This window comes from Heteronotia binoei, chromosome 16 (assembly GCF_032191835.1).
Source record: "Heteronotia binoei isolate CCM8104 ecotype False Entrance Well chromosome 16, APGP_CSIRO_Hbin_v1, whole genome shotgun sequence".
Lineage (NCBI taxonomy): Eukaryota > Metazoa > Chordata > Lepidosauria > Squamata > Gekkonidae > Heteronotia > Heteronotia binoei.
Genome location: NC_083238.1, coordinates 53,751,753 through 53,778,328, shown reverse-complemented (window position 1 = coordinate 53,778,328; position 26,576 = coordinate 53,751,753). Strand labels below are relative to the sequence as shown.

Genomic DNA, 26,576 nt, shown 5'->3' with positions numbered 1-26,576 from the left:
CAGGGTAACAATATACATCCTTGTCAAACTCCTTTTCCTATTCTAAACCAATCAGTTGTGCATATCCCGTTCTGACTGTTGCTTCTTGACCCTTATACAGGTTTCTCTTTCCGCCACTCACTTTCCCTCCTGGGATCACGGGCAGCTGCTCCTGCGCCACATCTAGCAGCTGGAAGTGCAGATCCGGCCACCAGTTCTCTCCAACTCTAAAAGCCGCTTCCCGCCTCTGTCGTTGAAAATCCCTCTATGCCATAGAGATCAGGGGGCAAGGGGCTCGGAGTCTTTAACACTTCCGGTTCCCAACCGAACTGCCTTCCCAAGGCAAACAGACGTTGTGAACAAGTGTACCTTTAAGACCAACTAAGTTTTATTCAGAATGTAAGTTTTCGTATGCTCTTACGCAGACTGCATCAGACAAAATGGAAATGGAAGCAGCAATTCTTTACATAAGCGGGCAGTGTAGAATCATGGGAATGTTTTTAGCAGATTAAAAGAATCACAAATAGGGATCTGTGTTTGTTAGTGTTAGGACAAAGTTGTGAGTCCAGCGGTGCTTCGAGGACCGGGAAAGTTTAATCCTACATAAACTTTCCTGTGCATGCACGCTTCTTCAGATACCTGTTCACTGAGGAAGTGTGCATGCAGGCGAAAACTTATACCCAGAATTAAAACTTCGTTGGTCTTAAAGGTGCCCCTGGGCTGGACTCACACTTTTTTTTTTTTTGCTGAAGAGCAACGCGGCCACCGACGATTCCCAAGGCAAAGTTCTATCCGGAGATCCGTCCTAAAAGTGGGGACTCTGAGCCCATCAAAACACACACAACGTGGTAAAAGCCAATTGTGTTATAATATGACTCCTATCCCACGTCTTTCTGCTGGAAGCTTTGGCTCTAAAGCTCATTGCGGGCTTCTTTCTATGTCCCCGGGCTCCTCCGTCTGCATTTGTGCCCCAAAGACATCCAAATCGACGCTGGAGATCCCTCTTCCCTCCCTCTCTTGCCTTCTGCGCTTCACCTGCAGGTCCCTAGCGTCAAATGGACTCCGGAAGTGGCGACTCTGAAAAGAGCCTTTGCCTATCTCTATAGAGCGGAGCTCGGCGCACGCGAGAGAGGAGCGCGTGACAAGCGTCGTGGGCGGAGCTTGAAGGGAGTCTTTATAAAGCGAGGCTGCGGCCGCGTGGCTGGCATTTGCGGCTGGGGAAACATGGAGGGTGGGAGTTGTGCAATTGCTCTAAGTTTGGGTGGGGCAAGGCCTAGAGTAGAAATGCAAAAAAGGGTGCAAAAACGATTCGGTGGTGGGGTTAGTAAACGTAGGCATGTGATTCCCAACACAGCTCTGGCAGAATTTCTTTAATCAATTTTATTTTTTTTTATTATAGAGTAGGGCAATGCTGTATAAGGGGTGCAAAAAGGGTTCATAATAGTAATGGGCATAGTACAGGACGATACACATTGGGTATACTAAACACAAAATCTTTCCAGGTCCATTATAATTTTTAAGACATTTCAAATGTTTTGGACTCCAGATTTCATAGTCTGTTTTGCTGCTATATTACTTCATCACTACATCTGTTTTAATTCTACTGTTTTTGCTTAGTAATTTTTTTTTAATCTACTGTGGCAGAATTTCTTTTTCAAATTTATTAAGATAATGAATGATAAGGGGTAAAAAAAGAAAATGGGGTTTATATAGTAATATACAAAATGATGCATTACATGGGGTATGTTAAGCAGAAAATTATTTTATTGTAAGATATAAGGAGTAAAAAAGAAAATACAGTTCATATAGCAATATACAGAATAATACATAGGGTTTTTAAGCAGAAAATAATTCTCAGCTATTAACATCTCGGAGTTTTTGAATTGTGGATTTGTTATAGTCTGCTTTGCTGCTATCTTATTTGATCATTGTTACACCTGTTTTAAACAATTTTGTTTTCTGTTTTAAATATTTTACCCTTTTTACTTAATTTTGAAAAAATTTACTTTGTTAGGATTTATTTTTCGTATTAAATATAAAAAAGTGTAATGCTATATAAGGGGTACAAAAGGAAGCAGGATTTGTATAGTAATAGACTGAATACAAAATGGTACATTATACAAGGTATCATAAGCTTCAAATAATTCTCCCCAACTCCATTATAATTTTTAAGACATTTCAAACATTTTGAATTTCAGAATTCATTGCTAGTCTGCTTTGCAGCTATCTTGTGTTTCATCATTGTTACATATCATGTTTTAAATAATTTGGGAGTAAGGGGGCGGGTGTCTAGTCGCCTTGGGCATTGATTGTGGGTTTAGAAATTGTTTCATGTTCATGCAGGAAGGCTGAAATAGTCCTACACGCTTAACAGTTACGACAGTTTTTGAATTAAGACAAAGTATGCTTTCATGAACAGAATTATTGCATATTCTTTACTACATGTGTGCAACAAGTTTATGGGAGTTAAATGAATTCACTCATTTTTTTAAAAATTACATTGATCAAATACAAATACCTCATGTGAGTCTTAAAAGCAAGACATCTTATGAACACAAACATATTTTCTTCCCTTGATGCAATGCAATTCGCTTTTTCCAACACCTGGTACAGCATTCTGTACATTCGTATTGGCTTGTTACATACGTTTAAGTTTGATTAATGTGCCAGTTATATTTATTAGCTGGCTCAAGGTTGACCTCAGCCTTCCATCCTACTGAAGTTGGTAAAATGGATTTTTATATTTATTGATCCAGTCTTGAAATGTTAAGGGAGTACTTTTTTGTTTACATGTCTTAACATGTTAACCTTGCTGCAGTAATCAGATTGAAATCTGCATACTTGCTTTGTAGCTCAAAAGCATTATTTCTGGAACATCAGTTCTCAGACCAGATGACATTACTGAAACTACCTTTTCCCAACCCATTTTTGCTTTTTTACATAGCCACTGCCTAAGCCAAAGGGTTCCATTGGGAGGCTCCCAAAACCAATAATTTCCACAAGGCTTTTTTAGGCAGTTTTATGATTCTGAGGGAAAAGATGCCACCATTGGAGCATTTTAATTGTTTTTTATTTAAATGAGAGATATGAGGCTAATGAAGATAATAGAGCCATTGTTTACCATGAATTCCTACAGTGTTTCATTGATCTCAATGCCATTTCCTCATTTACGTTAAAAAATGCATTCGTTCACAACAAATATCTGGGAAATAGATTTAATTGCTGTTTTAAAATAGTCCTTTAAATAACTATTTTAGTTGTTTTTGTGTGAAAACAATTTTTATTATTCTTCAATATATTAATACTCATTATTATTAAAAAATTAGTACCAATACATTTTCCGCCTCCCTCCCCCCTTTTTGTGACCTCCAGTGCATTTTAATTAAGATACTAAAAAGAAATGTTATTTTAACATTTTAAGAATCTTCATAAAAAGTCTTATAACTACAATATAATAAAAATAAGGAAAAAAACCATTTACTATCATTATCGTCCATCTTTATTATAGTCCTTTAGTTCTTAGTCCTTACCTTAAAAATAAAATTGAAAACATATCCATAGTCTCAATTTTAACTATAATCCTTGTCAAAATAATAAGTTGAGGAAAAAGATAAAGGGTATGATCCCATAGTCTCATTTTTTAACTGTAATCCATTTACTATTTCTCTAGCGTTCAACTGTTATCAAAAATCCCCAAATGTCCTTTACCTTCCATTTTTTTTGACATATTTCTGAAATTTTCCCCACTCATCTTTAAACTTCTCTACATCATATTCTTGTGATACTTGTGAGTTTGTCCATTTCACTCCAATACATAACTTTCATAATCCAGTCCCACTTTTCTGGTATTTTGTCTTGCTTCCACATCTGTGCGTATAATGTCCGTGCAGCTGAAAGCATGTACCACATCGTTCTATCTTGTTTCAGAAATTTTTCCAATTGTAATCCCAACAAAAAGATTCTGGTGTCTTAATATTATAACCCAGAATTTTTGAGATCTCCTGCTGAATCATTTGCCAAAATTGCTTTGCCATTTCACAAGTCCACCACATATGGTAGAAAGATCTTTCATGTTTTTTACATTTCCAACTATCCGACACCTGATTGTTCATTTTCGACAGTTTCTTAGGTGTCATATACCACCTATAAAGCATTTTAAAGCAGTTTTTTTTAATATTATTACATGTCGATATCTTCATAGTGTTCTTTCATAAGTACTCCCATTGCTCCATCTGTATTTCTTTATATTTATCGCCCATTTTATCATTTGAGATTTAACTACTTCATTTTCTGTAGACCATTTCAATAGTAATTTATAAACTTTTGAAATCAGTTTTTCATTATCGCCAAACAGTCTCTCCAGTTCTGTTTGTTCTTGTCTTACTCCATCATTTTTAATATTCTGTTCAAGCAAACTCTTAATTTGTTGCAACTGAAACCAATTATACTTATATTCTAATTCTTCCGCCGATTTAAATTCCACCTTACCGCCATGTAATATTAACAGTTGTTTATATGATAACCATTTCTCTTCATTAATATCTGAATATAACTTTATTACTTCTGTTGGCACTATCCAAAGTAGTTTTCTCTCGTCTCCATATCTTTTGTATTTCAACTAAGTTTTTAACAAATTACTTACTATATAACGATGTAAGAAGAAGCCATCCATCTTACTTGTCTCATAACACAGATATGCATGCCAACCAAAAACATTTCAATGGCCTTCTAATGCTAATAATTTTCTATTTAGTAACGTCATCCATTCCTTGATCCACATCAAACTATCATGGTACAACTTTAAATCCGGCAATTGGAAGCCTCCCCTTTCTTTTGCGTCAGTCAAAATTTTCATTTCATTTTCATTCTTGGTTTCTTGCCAGCCCATACAAATTCTGAAAGTTTCCTTTGCCATTTATTAAATTGTTTATTGTCCTTCACTATTGGAATTGTTTGAAACAAGAACATAATTCTTGGTAAAACATTCATTTTAATTGCAGAAATTCTGCCCAGTATAGACAGGTTCAACTTATTCCATTTAAATAAGTCTCCATCAATTTTCCGCCAAATTATCTCGTTTTTATACAAGTCAATGTTTTTTGTTCTAATTTCTACACCTAAATATTTTACTTTGTAGGTCACTTCACACTCTGTTAAATTCTGTAGTAATTTCTGTTTATTCTTTGACATTTTTACACAAATTTTTGACTTCTCTTTATATAGAAGTCTGCCAATTCTCCATATTCTTGTATCTTACGAAGCAACAACGTTGTAACTTGAGTTGGATTTTCATTTATAAACATTACATCATCCTCAAATGCTCTGTATTTATAGGAAAGACCTTTCAATTTCAGTCCCTATCTCTTTTATCTTCTTGGATTTGCATAAGCAATACTTCTAAAGTGGTTAAAAAATATCAATAGATATAGAGGGCAACCTTGTCTTGTTCCTGTCATTTTTTTCTGTCAAATCTGCATTTATACAGTCTTGCTTGTTGTTCAGTATATATTACCTTCACCATTCTTACAAAATCTCCCAATCTCAGTTTCTCCATCACTGCAAACTGTCAAGCATATATGTTATTCCTAATATAAAGCTGTATTGTTTACTCTCTTACTCTGCTGGTGCATATCAAAGCTATGTAACCCATTCTCTAGTCCACACCTCTTGTAACAAATGCAGGAATGCCAGCTTTGAAGATAGTGCCTTCCTGGGACAATTCCCAGGCCTGAGCCTGGGACCCAGGATGTTACTAACCGCAAAAGATAGCTGAACCCATAATTGTAGCTTTTCACATGCCTATGTTAGAATTACTAGCAATCTCTAGTATCTCTTCGATGTATCCCTTAAAGCCAGCTGCTATGTGTTATACTCTATCACTTTCAACCTGTTCCTTCCATGAGCGCAATGGATTGTCAATAAACTAAGCCTTTGTATCCAAATCATCGCTTGGTTTTTTTGAAACTCCATGCTTGACACAAACATAAAAGTCCCAACGTGGATTATCAAATGCTTTCTCTGCATCCGCAAAAAATAATGCTACTTTTTCAGGATATTTTTCGTAAGAAGAAGAAAAAGAAGAAGATATTGGATTTATATCCTGCCCTCCACTCCGAAGAGTCTCAGAGCGCCTCACAATCTCCTTTACCTTCCTCCCCCACAACAAACACCCTGTGAGGTGGGTGGGGCTGGAGAGGGCTCTCACAGCAGCTGCCCTTTCAAGGACAACCTCTGTGATAACTATGGCTGACCCAAGGCCATTCCAGCAGGTGCAAGTGGAGGAGTGGGGAATCAAACCCGGTTCTCCCAGATAAGAGTCCGCACACTTAACCACTACACCAAACTGGCTCTCCATAATATTCAATAATGTCTATAACTGTTCTGATGTTATCTCTAATTTGCCTCCTGGGAAGAAATCCTGCTTGCTCTTCTTTAACAAAATTATTCAAGTGCTGTTTAAGGCATTCTGCTAATATTCTGGCATATATTTTGTAGTCATTGTTAAGTAATGAAGTTGGTCTGTAATTTTTTACATTTGTGGCATCTCTATCTTCTTTCGGTATCAACGAAATTACTGCTTCTTTCCAAGTGTTAGGTATTTCCCCATCTATTCTAATAATATTCATCAACTTCTGAAGTTTTGGTAGTAGGGCCTCCATAAGGACTTTATAAAATTTTGCTGTAAAACCATCTGGACCGGTTGCCTTTCCCAATTTCATTGAATTAATTGCCACCTCTATTTCTTCTTTTCCAATTGGTTCATTTAATACCTTCACATTTTCAGTTTTGGGATTTACATTGATTTTCTGAAAGTACGCATCAATCTTTTCTTTATCCACCATTTGACGTTTAAACAACTTGGCATGATATTTATAGAATTCTCTTTTGATTCCTTCCTGGTCAACAATTTCCTTGCTTCCTGAAATAATTTGCCAGGCCAAGTATTTTCCAGGCTTATTCACTCCTTCAAAAGATTTCTGTTGAAGTCTTTTTAAATTCCATTCCACTTCTTTATTTAGGAAATGTCTCAGTTGACTTTGTAATATTGTAATTTCCCTTATAATTTTTTTCTTCCTAGGCCTTTTTAAGCTCCTCTTTCTTTCCAATCTCTTTTTGTAGGTCTATCATTTGTTTATCTTTGACTTTTTTATCTTTATTGTTCAATGTAATTAGGATGCCCCTCATTACCGCTTTATATGTATCCCATGCCGTTTGAAATTGAATGTCCTCATTTTCATTTATTTGAAAGAAAAATTTAGTCTCTTTTTCCAGAGACTCTGCTACTACCTTTTTCTGCAGCAAATCTTCATTTATCCGCCATTTTAAGTCTTTTTTATGGGTTTTGCAGACCACATTAATGGATTATGGTCTGCCCCTATTTTAGGAATAATCTGTTTTTTTCGTTATAAGTCCCAAATTTTTTGTAATCCATAACATACAATTCTTGAGAAAGAATTATGTCTTGCTGAAAAGAAAGTGTAGTCACACGTTCTTTGGGATTAAATTCTCTCCATATGTCTTCCAGACTTTCTTGTTTAACTAGTTCAAAAAATGACTTTGGTAGTTTTCCTTCATTATTTTTTTTCCAGATCTGTCCAAAATATTTTTAACCGTTCCATTAAAATCTCCCATTAACATAATTTTCTCATATGTCAGTTCTAATTGTTGCATAATACCCTTAAAGAAAGAGTCTTTTGCTCTATTTGGGGCATACAGTCCCAATAACAAAGTTCTTTTATGATTCATCATCACTTCCACCGCAATAAATCTACCATCTTTAAAAATCAATTTTGGGTCTAATTTTCGCTTCACATAAAAAAAACACACCCCTTTTTTCTCCTTAGCCAATGAACAAAGTTCCACACCAAGTTCCATAAAAAATTATAATCCATTTGTTTGATGTGTACTTCTTGTAGGCAAATTATATTACATTTTTGCTAACCAAACCAATGAAAAGTTGCCCTTTTTGTGGTAAATTGTCCATTTACATCCCAAGATATTAATTTGTAATCCATCATGGTTTTCTGTTTTTAAGCTGTACCCCCAAATACTTCGTCATGTCTTGAGTGCTTGTAGTGCGAACCAACATATGTGCGAACCAACCCTTAGTTTGTTTGCAATGCCAGCACTTGGAACTAATTCCTGGGAATATATTGGCTAATTGTGCGGGTGTCCTATACCATTTTGTAAGGAATTTATATTCCAGTTCTTTAAATTTGATTACTTTAATCCCTTCTAGACCTTCCAGGGTTTTCCCAGCCAACCTCTCTGTTATCTGGCCTTCACGACTCCAATTCTTTTGTAAATATTCTATTGTTTTATCTTTATTTGATATCATTTTTCTATATAATAACCCCACTAGACCCTTCCTTTGTTTGTCCAATACTTTGTATATCTCTTCCATTGGTGCATCTAACCAGAGCTGTCCCTTTTCACTGATCTTTTTGACTGCCTTGTGTAAACCTGCTATTTTTAACCAGTATTGTTTACCTATCTCTTCTGTAATTTCCTGTAAAGGTTTTAGTTTACCGGCCCTAAACATATCACCCACTCTATAATAGCCTTTATTTTTTAACCTTTCCCCCCATTTTATATCTTGCACATCCTTAACAATAGCTTCTAGGGGTGCCCATCTTGAGACCTTTCCTAATCACTGGGGGTACCATTTCATCCAGGTTTCTAAAGATACTCTTCTGGGCCCTATTACTACTTTTAGATCTTTTGTCGATACTATAGAAAAGATACCAAATCTTCCAATACCTCTATTGACTGCATTCTCAAAATTAGCCCACTTCTGTACCTTTTCCTCACTCAGTTCTAGTAACGGTCTTAATTGAAAGGCATAGTATTTATTTAAGTCTGGGATTCCCCAACCTAATTCTGATTTAAGGTTATATAAGGTTCTCTTATGAAACCTACAATTTTTATTATTAAAAATCCACACTTTAAATGCTTTATTCCATTGCTCAATTTTTTTCCTCAAACCTAGGGGCAATGTTTGGAATAGATAAATTAACTTTGGTAACCAGAACATTTTGAGGGATCTTATTCTAGTTGATATCCCTAATATTTTATGGTTCCATTTATTCATGTCTCTATTTTCTTCCATACTTTACCATTCCTTTATCATTTTATCAATATCTTTTTGCAAAACTATTCCTAGGTATTTAAGTCTCTTAGCCCCCATTCCTATATTCGTAATCCTATTTATTTCCTGTCTTTCCTCTCTATTAACATTAAGGTATAGAATTTCTGATTTTGCCGTATTCACTCCTAGTCCTGAACACTTTTGAAAGTCTTCTAAAATAATCTTGATCTCTTTAACACCGTCTTTAGGGTTTGACATAATTACAATGATATCGTCCATGAATAAATTAATTTTCATTTCTTCCTTACCCGACTTATACCCCTCTATTCTCCCCGCGTTCCTAATACGTTCTGCTAATTGTTCTATAGCTATTATAAATATGAGTGGGGATAGTGGACAGCCTTGTCTTACCCCCCCTTGTATTGGAAACGCGTGTGAATGTTCACTGTTGACCCTTTTTGCGTTGCCTCCTTTGTATATCTCCTGTATGGCCTGTAAAAACCGTTCCTCTAGACCTATCTTCTTTAATATTTGCCACAAGTATTCGTGTGAGAGAGTATCAAAAGCTTTGTAAACATCCAACTTTAACAAACCTATTTTTTTCTGTTGACCATGGTATAATACGTTTAAGATATTTCTAATGGGATGAGCAATAGATCTACCCTCAATAAAGCCGTATTGGTCCCCTTTTATAATTGACGGGATAACACTCTTAAGTCTGTTTGCTAGTATCTTGGCAAAGATCTTATAATCTTGGTTTAATAAACTAATGGGTCTATACGAACCTACTTCTTCCGGGTCTTTCTGGGGTTTTAATATCAAAATTATTTCTGTTTCCTTCCATGTGTCCGGGGCTTTCTTCCCTTCTAAGACTTCATTAAAAACTACCTGCAGTTTGGGTGCTATAATTTCTACCATTTCTTTATAAAAGTCAGAAGTAAAGCCGTCCAGCCCTGGAGATTTACCTTTTTTGAGACCTTATTCCTTTATTTTCTGAAGTGTGATCTCGGCCCCCAGTAAAGCATTCGCTTCCTCCTCTAAGTTTAGCTTAGGTGCTTCCCATACCTCCGTTATATTCTTTTTCATATATAACTTTTTATAGAAGTCCTCAAATGCCCTAGTGATTTCCTTGGACTTTTGTGTTGTGTTATTATTAATTTTTATACTTCTAATTGTTTGTTTTGCCTTTTTTACCTTCAAGTAGTTAGCTAACCTTTTTGCTGTTTTAATACTGTTCCTCTGGAAGTCATTCCTAACAATTATTTCCCTTTTCCACATTGTTGCCATGTCTAGAGCCTCCAAATGATTTTGAATCTCTTTAATTCTAATCTGTAAACTAGGGTTATACCTTCCCATTATTTCTTTTTGTAACTTCCCCAGTTCCTTAAGTTTCGATTGCCTTTTTTTGTACCATTCTCTTTTTATATCCTTTTCTTTTTTACTCAAATGGCCCCTTATTACTGCTTTAGCAGCATCCCATAATATATTAATGGGCACCGTGCCTCTATTTTCCTTAAAGTATAGTTTTAACTGTGTCGATAAGTATTCCCTGTCCTCTTCTTTTGCCATTACCAGATTGTTATATCTCCAGGGTCTGGTTGTTGAGGATAGTTTCAGTTCTAGTTCTGTACTTAAAGGGGCATGATTAGATATCAAAATTGGATGGGTCTTGATCTCTTTTACAGCCATATTATTTTTTTCCAGGATTATATAATCTATGCAGGATGCTGTTTTATGCCTACTAGATTTGTGTGCCGGGCTGGGTCTCATACCGGTAAACTCATGAGCGTCCTTCAAGCCCCATTCTCTTAGCTTAATACTACTATTATTCCTGGTTATGTCCATATTTAAATCACCCACCACAATTAGTTCGCCCTCTGAAAACTGTTGAACCTTCTTAAAGACCAAGTTTAAAAATTTCCTTTGCCTTTTATTTGGTGCATAAACATTTACTATAGTGATTTTAACGCCTTCCAGTTTAAACTTGACTAACAGGTATCTACCCTCCTTATCTATTAATTTTTCAGTGTCCTCCACTTTAATATCCCTATGAATCAATGTTGCTACCCCTCTGGCCTTGGAAGACCCTCTTGCCTCTGCCAAAACTTGCCACCTCAAGTCTTTTATCAGTGGTTTTGTCATTTATTTTTTTATGGGTTTCCTGTAGGCACATCAAGTCAATTCTTTGTTCTCTAGCCATTTTAATTACTCTAAATTTTTTGAGATTTGATGTTAGACCATTTACATTCAGTGAAAGCATTCTTTTTATATATATATATTTTTTAATTTTATTTACTCCAAAATATACTTACAGAAACAAAATAAACTAATAGAGGTTGATTGTGGTATACAACAAATCAAATATCATCTACCATCTTATATTACCTATAACTACTTCAATGAACATTACATGGTTTTATATATTCTTCCCTCTAAGTCACTTTTTTTCAAGCCAAACATAAAATTTTTCCCATTTCTTAATGGCATCGGATTTCGACATTCCTCTTACCATATTAGACAGAATATCCATTTCGGCGACATTTAATATTTTTTGAATTAATTCATCCTGTTGTGGGATACCTTTCTGTCTCCAGACTTTAGCAAACAGAATTCTAGCCGCCGTCAAAATATAAATTGTAATGTGCTCATCTTCACGTGGGATTTCGTTCCGGACAGACGAAAGTAACATTATCTCTGACTTAAGCTGTATATTCACCTTTAATATCTCTCTTAATAGTCTATGCACCATAACCCAATACTTTTTCGTTAATTCACAAGACCACCACAGATGAAAAAATGAGCCTGTCCGTTCCCCACATTTCCAACATTTCGGTGACAAAGAAGAGTTAATTTTACTCAATTGAACCGGCGTAATGTGCCACCTATGAAAAAGTTTAAAAAAATTTTCTCTAAAATTAACCGGTTTAATTATTTTGTAGTTATTTTTCCAAAGAAGGGCCCATTGATCTAAAGTAATGTTTTCCTCCAAATTTTTAGCCCATCTTATCATAACTTCTTTGACTGCTTCATCCTCTAACTTCATTTGTAATATATAATTGTATACCCTCTTAATTACTTTACTTGGTCCCGACAGTAATAATTTGTCAAAGTCAAAATTGTGCTTGGTGAATCCTGAGATTTTGTCTCTATTATATTTAGTAGTTATCTGAACCATTACCCACCAATCTATCTTCAATCCCAAAGTCTCTAACTCCTCTTTCCTTTTCAGTTTATCCTTATCGTCAAGAAGGTCTATATATCTAATCGGAATTGATGACCTCCACAGCTGAGGTTGTACGGAAGCTTCTTCAGGTGAAATCCATCTAGGGTTTTTTTTCCTCATATGTTTTGCTTTTAATCTTACTCCAACCTTCATAAAGAGATTTCCGAATCAGGTGATTTTTAAAATATCTCTGAGGTTTTTCTAAATACCAAAGATTAGCATGCCAACCGGCCTGTAGGTCGAATCCTTCTAACGCTAAAATGCGCTTGTTATCTAAAACTACCCAGTCTTTTAACCATAAAGTCGTACAGGCTAAGTGATAGACTTCTAAGTCTGGGAGAGCCAGACCTCCATTTTGTTTCGTATCAGTTAGAATTTTCCACCTAACTCTAGGTTTCTTACCCTGCCAGATAAATGTTCTAAACTGTTGATTGATTTGAACAAAAAAAGGCTTTCTAACTGCAAAGTTGACCATTTGTAGCAAGAATAGAACCTTTGGAAGGATACTCATCTTAATCAGGGCAGCCCTCCCCATAAAAGATAATCCTAAATTACTCCATTTTTTTAGCAATGACTCCGTCTCTTTGAGGAGCGGAGTATAATTATTTTTGTATATAGTACTACATCTATTGGTCATAGTTATACCTAAATATTTAATTTTTTTTTCCAGTTTAAAGTCCGTCTTTTTCTCAATCTCTCGAGATTCTAAGAGTGTCATATTTTTCGTTAAAATTTTCGATTTTTGTTTGTTCACCTTTAAACCAGCTACCTCACCGTATTCACTTAACTCCTTAAGGACCTCTTCCACTGATTCTAAAGGATCTTGAAGGATTAAAACCATATCATCCGCATATGTCAGGACTTTATATTCTTCTCCTTTTGTTTTAACTCCTCTAATTTTCACATTTCTCCGAATTGCGTTGTTTAAGACTTCCAACGATAAAATAAATAACAAAGGGGATAACGGGCAGCCCTGTCTCGTACCTTTCTCCAGTATTATCTCTTCCGTTAAATCACTGTTGACAACTATCTTGGCTGTCTGTTTATCATAGATTGCTTGAATGTTCTTAACAAAATCCCTCCCAAAATCCATTTTCTTAAGGATTTCAAACAAAAAGTTCCAATCTAAATTGTCAAATGCTTTTTCCGCATCAATAAAAAGGAAAGCCGCTTGCTTATCCCGACACAGTTCGAAATATTCCATAGCATTTGCAAGAATACGAATATTTGTTCTCATTACGGGTGACTTCCATGCAGTGAGTGGCCCAGAATTGGATAGAAGTTCTACGATTAGTAATAAAAAGAAGAATAAAGCGTCGGGAAGTAATATTTTGCCTGAGGTTTTCCTCAGAATGGTAGATGATCTTGTTTTGGTAGATATTTGGCGTATTTTAAATCCAAATAGACGAGACTACACGTTTTTTTCAAATAGGCACAACTCTTGGTCAAGGATTGATATGATGTGGATATCAGTAGGTATGGTGAAATTAGTGCAGGAGGTAGAAATCCTTCCTTCGACAATAGCGGATCATTGTCCCATACTCTGTGAGATGGGGAGCAATAGAAGGAAATCTGGTTGGAGAATGTATCCTGACTTGATCAAAAATAAGAAGTTTGTAGAATATATAAAAGAAGAGTTGCCCTTTTTTTTTCAATTGAATACACAGGATGAGATGTCACATACGATAGTCTGGGAAACAAGTAAGGCCTATTTTAGAGGGTTGGTTATCAACTTTACAGCGAATAAAAGACGGGAAGACTCCAAAGCCCTGGCAGAATTGACAGATCTAATTAAACAAAAAGAATCTCAGTTAAAGGCTAATCCTTTACAAAAGAATATCAAAGATGAAATCAGGAAATTACAACATAATCTTCATTTAGTAGTGCTAGAGGAAATGGATAGGAAAATTGCGTATTCCAAACAACAGTATTTCGAGAACGCAAACAAACCAGGAAAGTGGTTAGCTTACAGAATCAGGAAAGAAAAGGAAAAAAAGACAATAAAGGTATTAAAGGATAAAGAGGGAAGACATAAATCGCGAATGGAAGATTTAAAGACAATAATAAAAGACTTTTATACAGATTTGTATAAAAAGGTGGATATTGTCAAGGAGAAGCAAGAGGAATATTTAGCTAACAATCTTTTAATAAACCTATCGGAAGATAAGATTAAAATACTAAATGATCCGATTGCTATGTTTGAAATAGAAGAAGCTTGGTCTAATTTAAAGAAAAACAAAGCGGCAGGTCCTGATGGCATTCCTGCAGAATATTATATCACCTTTAAAGATATTCTTATAAATCATTTTAAAAGTTTAATTGAAGAGGTCTGGCACTCTGCAAAGCTGCCCCAATCTTGGCGACATAGTAATGTTACCCTCATTCCCAAAATGAGTGGGCAACTGGATGATATTAGATACTATCGTCCAATATCCTTATTGAACGTCGACTACAAATTATATTCCTTAATTCTGGCTAATATATTAAAAAAGATTTTAAACAGCTTAATTCACCCTGAACAAACAGGTTTCTTACCAACCAGATATATGAGTGAAAGCATTCTTAAAGAGCTAACCATTCTCTTTATTTGTAGCAATCTTGGGCCCCTCTGGCTGTGGGTACTTTACTTTGTTTCTTACTAAGAACCCACCCCCCTGCTCCCTTCCCCTGTGGCACAGACAACTTTCTGGATGAGACAATCATCCCGTCTTCCACCTTCCAGAGTGTACGCACCCTGACCCTCCCCCTTTTCCTTCTACCTAAAGTTAGCTCATTGTTTTATACTTCCCTTTAGTAGTCCATCCTTGGCTGTGAGGAAATGACCCCTCTTTCCCCAATATCATACTCACCAGTACGGTTGCCAGGGCGCCTGGAGAAGTGAGCTCGCACACCTTTGGCCAGAGGGTGTGAGCAAAACCATCCAGGGACTAAAAGGGACTCATGTGTGCAGGCATTCTAAACCGGTATAGAGTGCTTGCCAACGTGCACAGACGTTTCCCCGTCACTGCGTGGGTCCGCCATGGTGGGGAAGAAGCTGCACCGCCACGGAGCTTTCCAGGCGACCGGTGTTGAAGCGCTGAGCATGGAATCCACTGTGTCTCGCTAACACCACTTGTAGCCATCTTCCTGCCAGGCTGGACTTCATTCCTTCATAGTGGGAAGCTCATGTACACACCCCGAGTCACCCTTAGCCCGCAAGCAACCCATTTGCTCCATGAATGGATTAATAGCTCAACTGTTAGTCCTGATTGCTTAGCAGTACCCTGAACAATAACTCTTGCCCAGAAGACGATGAGAAAAGAGGAAGAACTTCTCCTGTCATAATCAAGTCCTTTTGTTTCCACCGGGGATACCTAGGTCAATATTTGATTCCCTATTGTCACCTTCCCAGATAAGCCCACTTAATCCCAAGTACCTAGCCATTTCCATACTGACACCTTTGGAGCCGCCCCAGGCCCTGTCGCTACCTGGAAGTTTCCAGGGTGCCCAGGACGAAGGTGAAGTTCATTGGTCAAAGCAAACACCCAATTGGATGTCACCAAAGGACTCACCATTGGCTCTGCTGATGTCCAGCCCTCATGGTCATCACAGAGCCTCCCATTCCTCCTCCCCGTTGCCTCCCATCCCCTAAGGGCATAAGTGAGGCCTTATAACCTGTGGACTAGCTACCCACAGGTGTGCTTCTATTCAGCAACCCACCTTCCGCTGCATAGATCCATCCCCAATTCCTGATCAGTTTCGGGTCCTCCCCCATTCCCTCAACTGTCGCCACCGGAGCCTTCCTTGAAGTCTGCGAGAGGTAAATATTACCCTGTCTGTATACCCTTATATGTTCCGCTATCAATCTATCTGTGTTTCTTAGACCTGTGTGAATGTCTGATTATTTGTATTTTTATCTAGTGTGGAAGAACTATTATTTTATTATTCTAAATAAATTACAATTTATCTATCTATCTTTTATCAAATTAGAGTCTTTTTATTGAGCAATTACCCTCTGGATGGTTGAGCCTGGTATAAATTGGTAAAAAGATTCCTAGTGAGCCAGGTGCCCACCTAACTAATTCCCCAACCTCGTTTTGAGGGCATTTTGGCTAACATGGCCTTTTCTCTTGTCTGTTTGAGCTTCCTTCCCCCGGGTCATCATTGGCGTCCACTACTACTACTTCCTCTCTCTGGTCTCTCAGGTCGTCTATGGCGATGCTGAGGTGGGTGAGAAGTTCTGTTGCTTCCTTAGGGTTGCGTGCAACCAGCCTTTTTTCCTCTTTAAATATAATTATTGAGGAAGGGTACCCCCAAGAAAATTTGATCTTGTCATAAAGTTTTTGTCCAAAGGGTCTCATTTGCCTCCTCTTTCTAATGGTTTCCTGGCAGAAGTCTTCCCTCAGCCAGACTTTCCTCCCTCTAAAGGAGAGGTCCTTTTTTTCAAGGTCTTAAGTACTGCCTGCTGTGTCTTTTCCCTTGTGAATTTGATTATAACTTCTCTTGGGGTACCTCCATCTATGAGCCCTCTCAATGTCCTGCGGTTGCAGCGTGACTCCTTGCTCACCAAACAAATCTATAAGAGTTCCTTCCAGAAGTTTGTTATTTATCTCCTCTGAAATCCTTCCCAGTATCAAATTTGCTCTTCTGTTACAGTCAGACAGCTCTGTAAATTGCATATTTAACAGGTCTATCTTCTGCTTATTAGATAAAGCAAGCTCCTTAGCCGAGTTAGCTATGCTCCGTGTATCTTTGATTTCAGCAGCAAGTTCTGAAACTGCCTCTCTCACTGACTTAATTTCAGTTCTTATCTGCTCCTGGGACGACATCATTAAAGCCTGGAAAGAAGAGAGTTGCTCTGAGAGCTCCTTAATGTTTTTAGCCATGATTTGACACTCTTCTGGAGCTACACGCAACTGCTGAGTGATTAGGCTGGGCGTTGCCTCCTTAATTTGATAATAAAAGTTTTTATCTTACCCTCTGAGACCGCAGAAAGGAATTCTTACGTTCTCCAGACCTTCGTAAGTAAGCTCTTTCAGTTAATCTTGCCGAAGGGCTGTTTACATTCTTTGTGAGCTTTTAAAATTCCAAACTGAAGAGGAGGGTGAGCAGGCAGCCGGCTTCCTCAGCGCATGCCTACTACCTCTGACACTGTACTTATTGTTATGCGTGTGTGAGGAAAATAGGTAAATCATGTACAAGAAAGTATGTACATTTTACCCAGAATCCCTCTGCTTGTAACTGTTTTGTGAGAAAATGACTCCTCTGTCACACACACGTGGTTGCCAGGGCGCCTGGAGAAGTGAGCTTGCACCCGCCTGGCCAGTGGATGCGAGTAGAACTATCCAGGAATTACATAGGACTCTTGTGTACTTAACACCAATTATACCAGTGCTTGAGACAGGCACAGAGTGTCTGCAGACGCACACAGACGTTTCCCCACTACCGCGTGGAGTCTGCCATGGTGAGGAGGAGGCTACGCCGCCACGGAACTATCCAGGCGAACGGTGTTGAGCACTAAGCATGGAAGCCACTGTGTTTCGTTAACTCCACATGTAGCCATCTTCCTGCCTGGCTGGGCTTCATTCCTTCTGAGTAGGAACCTCACGTACACACCGTGAGTCATTCTTAGCCCGCAAGCAACCTATCTAGCCTATAAATAGACTAATGGCTCAACCATTGATCCTGATTGCTAAGCAATATCCTGAGCAACAGTTCTCACCCAGGAGATGATGAGAAAGAGGAAGAACCTCTCCTGACACCTCCAAGCCCTTTTGTCTACACCGGAATACCTAGGCACATATTTGATTCCCTATTGTCACCTTCCCAGTCAATCCCCTTTCATCCCAATCACCCAACCATTTCCATACTAATATCAATGGAGCCGCCCCAGGTCCTGGCGCCACTTGGAAGTTTCCAGGATGCCCAGGATAAAGGTGATGTTCATTGGTTGAAGCATACACCCAATCAGGTGTCGCCATGAACTCACCATTGGTCCAGCCGATGTCCAGCCTTCTTGGTCATCAGCGGAACCTCCCATTACCACTCCCAGTCACCTCCCATCCCCTCAGGGCTAAGGTGACCGTATATAACCCGTGGACTAGCTACCCACTGGTGTGCTCTCTATCCAGCAACCCCCTTACCCGCTGTATAGATCCATCCCCGATTCCTGATCAGTTTCGGGCCCATTCCCCCATTCCCTCATTCGTCGCCATCGGAGTCTTCCTTGGAGTCTGCGAGAGGTAGTATCACCCTGTATGTCCATCCTTTTATGTTCCCCTATCGATCTCTCTATATTTCTTTAGACCTGTGTGAATGTGTGATTGTTTTTGTACCTTGTGTGAAAGAACTATTTTTCCAAATAAATTACAATTGATTTTACTCCAGTTTATTGAGCATTGACTATCTGAATGGTTGAGCCTGGTATACACAGATAACAAAGATTCCGATTGGGCTAGCTGTCTCTCAGTCTAATTCCCCAATCTCATTTTGAGAGCAGTTTCCCTAACAGTTTGCATGTATGTATGGGAGCCCCCTTATAATAGGGCATCACTAAGACATGTGGGCCCAAGACTGAGGGCGGCAGAAAGACCTGATCGGACACGGAAAACTCCGCATTGAGCAGGCTCTCTGGAAATTTTGGCTTCAAACCCGGATATTCTTCACTGCAAGGGGGGGTCAGACGACTAAGGGCCTCCGACGGACGTTTTAATATTTCACCTTCATCAGGACTCTTGTTTACTGAATTGGTACATTGAAGAAGAACCTCTCCAATCCCCAGCATAAGGAACTTATTGAGGGGGGGGGAGACAAAATGAAAATTAGATAGTAGTAAGGAATAGCAATGCATCAGAGTAGATATAGAATAAGATATGAATTTAACTTGTAATCTTGGATTTTTATATGAATGTAAGCTTTTATACTGTGATCAATTGTGTGCTTTTACCAATTGAATATTGTTGCTTAACTGGTGTAGGTGACAACAATGATTTTTACTCTTTTATACTAAGGATTATGAAATTGCAACTGGTATATGCTTTGAAATACTGTATGATGTACAATGTTGCCAATGTATGTTACCCCTAGTGTTCGAGGAAGGTTCCTTTGGCCCATTGGAATACCGTATTTTTCTAAATTAATTTTTGAATAGTTTTAGATTAGTGGCTCCAACTTTTGTAGATAGGTGGTACATCCCAGTCAATACTTGGCTCTCCATGGATGCACCGCCTGTCAACAGGATCTTCTATGGACTTTGTTTGTTGTTCAATACCTTGTTCCCATTTGGTGACGTAGGTCTTGAGGGCGGGAATAGTAAGGAAATGCCCCTTACAGAACATTGTAGTCACCAGCTTGATTGCCAGTATCCCTGGAGAAGTAACCCTCAGCTGTCTGGCCAGAGAGTGTGGGTATACCTAACCAGGCAGAAAAAGGACTTGGACGAGCACCACCAGTTTGAACGCTACTGAAAAGCACTCAACACCGGTAAAAGGGTGCTTTCCTGAAATAGATGTTTTCCCATCGTCCCGCATGACGCCCATCTTGGCCATGGAGAGGAAGAAGTTGCCAGCTGTCCAGGCGAACGGTTTTCAGTACTGATCATGGAATCCACCATGGAAGGCTAACACCACTTGCAATTATCTTCCCACCAGACCAGACTCCATCACAACGAAGCGAAGGACTCACGTACTCACCAAATGTTATCTTTGTACACCTCACCCTGGGCAAGGACAACTGTCCAACCGCCACTCTTTGTCTCATGGAACTCAAGACAAAGACTAACACCAGGAGAAGACTAAAAAAGAGGAAGAACTTCTGTAGCCAGAGCCAAGTTCCTTTGTGTAAACCGGGTGTCACCTAGGCAATAATTTGAATCCCTATTGTCACCCTTTTGGTAGTATTAAGTACATCGCCACCCAGTGACTTCCCCCCTATTCTCCCCAACGGTCATTTTGGAGCCACCCCCGGAACCATTTCATCTGGGCAGTTCCACCAGGGTTCCACAGATCTAGCCTGTTCATTGGTCAGTCACAGGCACCCAATTAGGTGCCACCAATTAACTTGCTATTGGCTACTGCAGAAGTCCAGCCCTTATGGTCACTGCAGAGCCTCCCCTTTCTCTCTTTTTTTTGGAACTTGGAAAAGATTTTGCTTTATTTATACCAAGACCCAGTACTAGCAAAAGTGAAAACAATATCTAAATATCTCCAAGTATCACTATCAGGGAAGGTCATCCATTGTTGTTGTTTTCAATCCACGATATGATACCATTCATAGGTATCATTCTTTTTTTTAAATTGGGTTATCTTTATTTGATTCCATTATGTAATACAATAATGCTTCCGATATTAAATTTTTACAGCTTTTTACCACCCTTCCCCTATCCACCCCCCCTCCCCCAAGTCCCAATTTCTTAGTCCTTTTCTCTTAGCCAGGGGCATAAGGTTTGGAGCTTCCACTGAACGTCCCTTCTTTGTTCTTCCACCCATTCCCGGTATAACGACCACTTCTCCTTGACTGTCGCTCTCCTTTCTTCCCACGATGAATCTTGGTAGATTGTGAAGATTATATCTGATTGGATAATTTCAAATAAGTAATTATGCCAATTTCCTTCTGTCTATTTACTCGCATTTTTCCAACCTGCTGCTATAACCGCTTTGCCTGCTAGCACCATTGCTTTCAATACCTGATGTTTACACTATTCTCTCCAATCTTATTGTACCTCTCAACATCAGCTCAAAATCTATATTTATGTTTATTGTAAATAATCCATTTTACCTACTACCATTCTCTAAAAGTTTTTAACCTCTACGCCAGGGGTCCTCAAACTTTTTAAATGGGGGGCCAGTTCACTGTCCCTCAGACTGTTGGAGGGCCGGACTATAGTAAGAACAAAAACTATGAACAAATTTTTATGCACGCTGCATATATCTTATTTTGAAGTGAAGAACTATGGGCCTGCTTTTGGCTAATGAGATGGTCAATGTCTGGTTCCATATTTGTCACTGCTAGTCGTAACAAGTGATGCAAGTGTGCATCCGTTAGTCTTGATCTGGTTGGAGATTTCAAATGTTTCATTCTAGAAAAACTCTGTTCACAGACATAAGTGCTGCCAAAGATGGTTGCCATTTTGAGTGCATGGTTCCTGAGATGAGGATATGTCTCAGAGGGGAGAGATGCATAGAAATTATGAAGGCTGCTTGACTTGAATGCGTCTTTCAGAGAGTCACAATTCTGCAGTTCAGCCAGTTCCATTTGGTAAATTGTATCCACATTTTCAATGTCAATAGAAAATGGGTTACGGAAAAGCTGTATGTCCTGTTTATGGAGATGAAGCTCTATAAATCTAAATTGGAACTCCTTTTGCAATTTTTCCAGTGAATCCACACATGTTTTGTTTGGGAATGCAATCAGCGGTTTTTCCGCTAACAGATTTTGAGTTGTGGGGAGATGGCAGAAGTTTTCCTCCTTCACTTGTTTGATGAGGAGGCCTAATTTTACATCAAATGCTTTGACATGTGATTGCATATCACAGATGAGCTTCTCCTTTCCTTGAAGTTTCATATTGAAATTGTTGAGTAGCTCTGTTACATCTGTCAGAAAGGCAAGGTGCCATTTCCATTCTGCATCATTGAGCTCTGGTACTTTGCTTTTTGAAAGCAGAAAAGTTGTAATCTGTGGAAGTAAGCCATAGAAACGTTTCAAAACTCTCCTTCGACTCAGCCAACGAAGTTCTGTGTGATATAGAACATCTTCATACTCAACATTTAGCTCAGACAGAAATTCCTGAAATTGTCTGTGATTTAGTTCATTAGCTCTAATGAAGTTAACACAAGATACCACAATTTTCATAACAGAGTCCTACATCAGTGATTTACTACACAGCGCTTGTTGGTGGATGAGGCAGTGTAAATAAATTGGCCTTCTCTGGACACATCTTTTTGGCAACAGAAAGAAGGCATTCTTTAACAAATTCTCCCTCCACAAATGGTCTGCCAGTGCATGCTATTAGCTTGGCAACTTGAAAACTTGCTCGCAGTGATGAAATATTTAGCTGCTTCTGCTTCACAAAAATATTTTGCTGAGTTGTCAATGTATTTTTCAGTTTTAATATTTTATCTTTTATTTCTATTACTTCTCTCAATAAATCCCTGATATCCCTTTTACTAGCTGCTGCTAAAATGGTGTTAGCCCAATTTTGGAAATCTCCCAATATTCCTCCAGTTAAAGCCTGGTATGCTAAAATCTGGGAGGTCTATGCTATGGACAAGATAGCAGATAGTTTATGCAATATAAACAATTCAGAAAGTAATGAATCTCTGATGTACAAGTGGCTTCCATTTCTTAAATTTTCTTTTGGTCCTGTAGATCAGATGCGTACATGTATACCTGGTAGATATTATGACATTATTAATTTGATGTAATTAATATATGGACAGAGTACTTATTTTTTAATTCAGCTGCCAATTATGTATGTGTGTGTGAATGTATGTATGTGTTGTTTTGTTTGTATTTTGTGTATATATATATATATTGTTTTCTGCTGGTATGCTATGCTTATACACAAAGAATGATTGCAGATACAGTCATTGATTGCTTTATTTGTATGTTTATTAAATTCAATAAAAAAGTTTTTGGACACCAAAAAAAAATATTTTATCTTTTCTCACTTCTCCAACCAAACAATCATATTTATCTTTATGTTGAGTTTCATAGTGTCGACACAAATTATATTCTTTAAACACAGACACTATATTCTGGCATATCAGACATACAGCTCTTTCCTTGTACTGCATGAAAAAGTAATCATAAGTCCATTGTTCTTTGAATATCCTACACTCTGAGTCAATTTTTCTTTTTCTTGACATCATTATTTCCTAGGGATTCTAAATTGCTATTAGTAAAATACCAATATATATATATATACAGCGCTACAAAAACAATATACCAGCAATAACTTTGCCCACACAGAGACATACAGACTGCAATGCCCAACTTCCTCCAAGCTGCCTCTAAGCTGTGATGCCTCTGTTTCCCGCACTCACTCTCCCGCTCTTCGCGCTCCCGCTTCCAACCTTCACTGCACACAAGTCACCACTCAGGCGGCCCTCCCAGATGCCCTTTCTTGTACTCTTGCCTCAGAGATTTAGTCTTGTTCCGGCACTCCTGCGCAGTCCTATTGTGATCGCGGGAATGCATCCCGGCAGCAATCTTCTCATAAAGATCTATGTTCCTGTGCGACTGCCGTAACGCTTTCTGTATCCTTTGCTCGCCCCAGATGGCAAGCAGATCCAGCGTCTCCTCCCTTCTCCACGAGAGACCTCGTGCACCAGCCATGACCTCGTTCTAGAGGACCGCGATGCACGCATCGCTTTTAAATGTGTCGATTCACTCACAGATGTGTTACTCTGTTAGCACTACTTATCGGAAATGATCGCCTCACATGCCGGAAAATGTTCAGATATTTCTAAGCTGCTCACATCCTTAGTTAATACAGTTAACATCTCAGCCGCTGTATCATTTTCTGAGTAAAGTTCAGCCTCTCCTCCTGATGTCTAACTGTTGACAAACAGCAAGTTGCACCTCATTACTAGACGTGCAGCTCATAAACCTCACTTAAGAAAATATGTGCACATGCATGATTGATTCCAACACAGACTGCAACACTACACTGAGAGCAGCAGAATTCTCATATATATTGAAGCCAAATAGGATCCTCATGTGCACACATATGGTGCGTAATGTTTGCACAACTTTACTGGACACATGCATGGAACGCGTCATAAGTACTCGCAGGGCTTATTTTCCTTAAATTACCTTAAGTCAAATAAATGACATAACTTATGGTTAGTAATGTGCATTCATACACTACACATTGGTATCCTTCCTGTTATCTGTCAAATATACAACCATTGCTGCAGGACTATCTCTCTTGCATCTGTAATCAAACCAAAGTCAACTCACACTTAATCCTCATAAAATCTAACTCTCGTTCTACAGAGAAGAGACGGGTCTTTAGCTGGTCTGTTGCACTCCTTTTCTCCAGCAGTTTCTTTTGGTGGGCTCCGAATTCCACCTTCTCCTGTAGAAACAACCCCCCCCCCAATGTCTGGCATTCCCAAAGGCCTATTCACTGAGGCCGTTTTCGCATTAGCGTTTACTCCGGGGTGGCATCCCATTTACCTCCGGATCTTTTGCTCGATTTCGCACATGTTGCTCCGCGGTCACGGTTTGCTCCGGGGCTTCAGCAGTTTCACCCCGCAGTATCTGGATGTGCATGTTTGCGGAGTTTCCTGAAACCTGCGGATCCACACCGGAGTTTGTTGTGGGAAATTCATCCCACCCCGCATCGACTGCTTTGTGGGCAGCACCCTCTGCCTTTCAGTCCTCCCACTCCATCCATCCCCTTGGGGCGTGCAATTCAAATCATGTACGCAGCTGGCCTGGCCAATCATCAGCCGTTCGTGGTGCTTCCCAAAAGTGCCCGCACGGCCATTTTTTTTAAAAAAACTTCTCATTTCTTGCGTAATAGCGATACTTCGAAATAAAAAATAAAAAAATTGGTTGAATAGCCTCAATTGCCAATTCATTGCTCCTGTAGTTTACACTGAGTAAGCCAAAACCAATTTTTTATACCAATCACACAGTCACTCACAAGAACTATCCATCATGCAAAATACTGAGCACTCACATGTTGATTGACAGAGGGCCTCTAGCCGTGCAATGGCTTCCAGCGGTGACTCCTGGGCTACAACACCCACATGCTCCGCCACCGCTGCCCCTCCCGACGGCCCTGAAATGCAAGCACACCATGCATATTAGAAAATTTTAGGCATGGATGCATTGTGTAACAACGTGATTGCGCAGTGCCCCAAGAGGACCATTAGTATTGTAGCAGGCAGTGTACTCCTGTAATCATCTAACGGTGGTTTAAAAGGTTGCAATGTACTGAACATCATTTTTATTTAAACCTTGCACGCTATGCCTATTGATTTCTATCTGCAGCTCCTATCCGTGCTCCGGCGAACCCACCTGCTTCCTCTGCGGCCTCTGCTGCTCCTGCAGGCTCAGCTTCCTCAGCCTGTGCCACTTTTGGGCTCCCGCCACCTAAGATTTGCAACAATAATCATTAACTGTTGGAGAAACGTCAATACACATCTGCATGATGATATATGCATTCCTGCTTAGCATCCTCTCTGGCTAACTTCCCACCTCCACCTGCAAGCTCCGTAGCTGCCACCCTTCTGACACTCCCTCCCTCCCTCCTGCATGCATTACTTAATGCCTTCCTCATCCCCTCACCAACCCTCCCTTGCTCAGTGAAGGAATGCATGAGAAGCAGCATTTGCAGCAATTCCACATCTGCTTGCTAAGACACATATTATGTTCTTGAACCCCCTGCGCACATGACTGCTTAATGCGTTTAATGTACAGTAACCCAGAAGTGGCTGCTTCGTCAGGTAATGTACCTTCTTGCTCCTCCACATCCAGTTGAGGACCCTTCCTCTCGGGATCATCCTCCTGCTCCTCTTCCTCAATGGGTGGGCCTGGCTGCTCCCCTGCACCTTGTGGACGGGTGTCAACTGTGGTATGATATGGAAAAAAACCAAGTAATGAAACTCATACATGCAAGTAATGTGAATGACAGCACACGATATGTGTGAAAACTGCTCTGAAATCTGCAGGGCCCCTTATTGAATCAAGAAGGCATATCAGAACGTAACAGGGAGGGGTGGGATCTAATAATAAAGGTTTTTGTGTGGCGTTTTTGTTTGTGCTCATAAGATCATTCAGGGTGCCTTCTGTGTGCAGTTAAAACTGCTCTGAAATCTGCAGGGCAACTTTTTGGATCAAGAGGAATTTTCAGAACATAACAGGGAGGGGGGGGGGAATCTTGTACTGTACTGCTTTGAAGCAGTAATAAAGAATGGGTGTGTGTGGCGTTTGTGTGTGGTCATACTCACAATCATGGTGGCGGTCCTCCCAACGGGGTCTCCCCGCCAACTCCCACAGACGCAGCATGGCGTCGTGGTAGAGTGTCCTTCCTGACGCCCTGGGGATACCGCCCCACGCCTGCAGGCTGGCCATGAAGTTGCAGCGGAGGCGTTTAAATTTTGACCGGCACTGGGCTGCAGTCCGGTCAAACCCCCTCCGCTGCAACCTCCTGGCTATCGCCTCGTAGGTCTGGCGGGTGTTGAGGTGCGTGCTTGACATTAGCTGCTCCGCATGGCCGCTCCTCTCAGCAATGTCCAGCATCGCCAAAACCTCCTCCCGCTGCCAAAAAGTCCCTCTTTGTCCCCTGGTCGCCAT

At 39.4% G+C, this 26,576-nt stretch overlaps 1 protein-coding gene across 1 annotated transcript; it reads right to left on the bottom strand.

The window, feature by feature from the left end:
- Window positions 1-897: 897 nt before the first annotated feature.
- LOC132585249 (uncharacterized) lies at window positions 898-26,576 on the bottom strand. Its single transcript, XM_060257052.1, has 4 exons — window positions 26,231-26,576; window positions 25,736-25,849; window positions 25,299-25,373; window positions 898-1,193 (listed from the first exon to the last, which is right to left on the bottom strand). The coding sequence occupies exons 1-4, from the start codon at window positions 26,574-26,576 to the stop codon at window positions 898-900; spliced, it is 831 nt and encodes a 276-aa protein (XP_060113035.1).

What these genes read in the sequence shown, in the direction of transcription:
- LOC132585249 (XM_060257052.1), bottom strand. Translation starts at nt 26,576, where the DNA reads ATGGCGACCAGGGGACAAAGAGGGACTTTTTGGCAGCGGGAGGAGGTT. An exon ending in GGATGTGGAGGAGCAAGAAG is followed by an intron (nt 25,374 to 25,735) that starts GTACATTACCTG and finishes TGCAAATCTTAG; the next exon opens with GTGGCGGGAGCCCAAAAGTG. An exon ending in AGAGGCCGCAGAGGAAGCAG is followed by an intron (nt 1,194 to 25,298) that starts GTGGGTTCGCCG and finishes ATGTTTCCCCAG; the next exon opens with CCGCAAATGCCAGCCACGCG.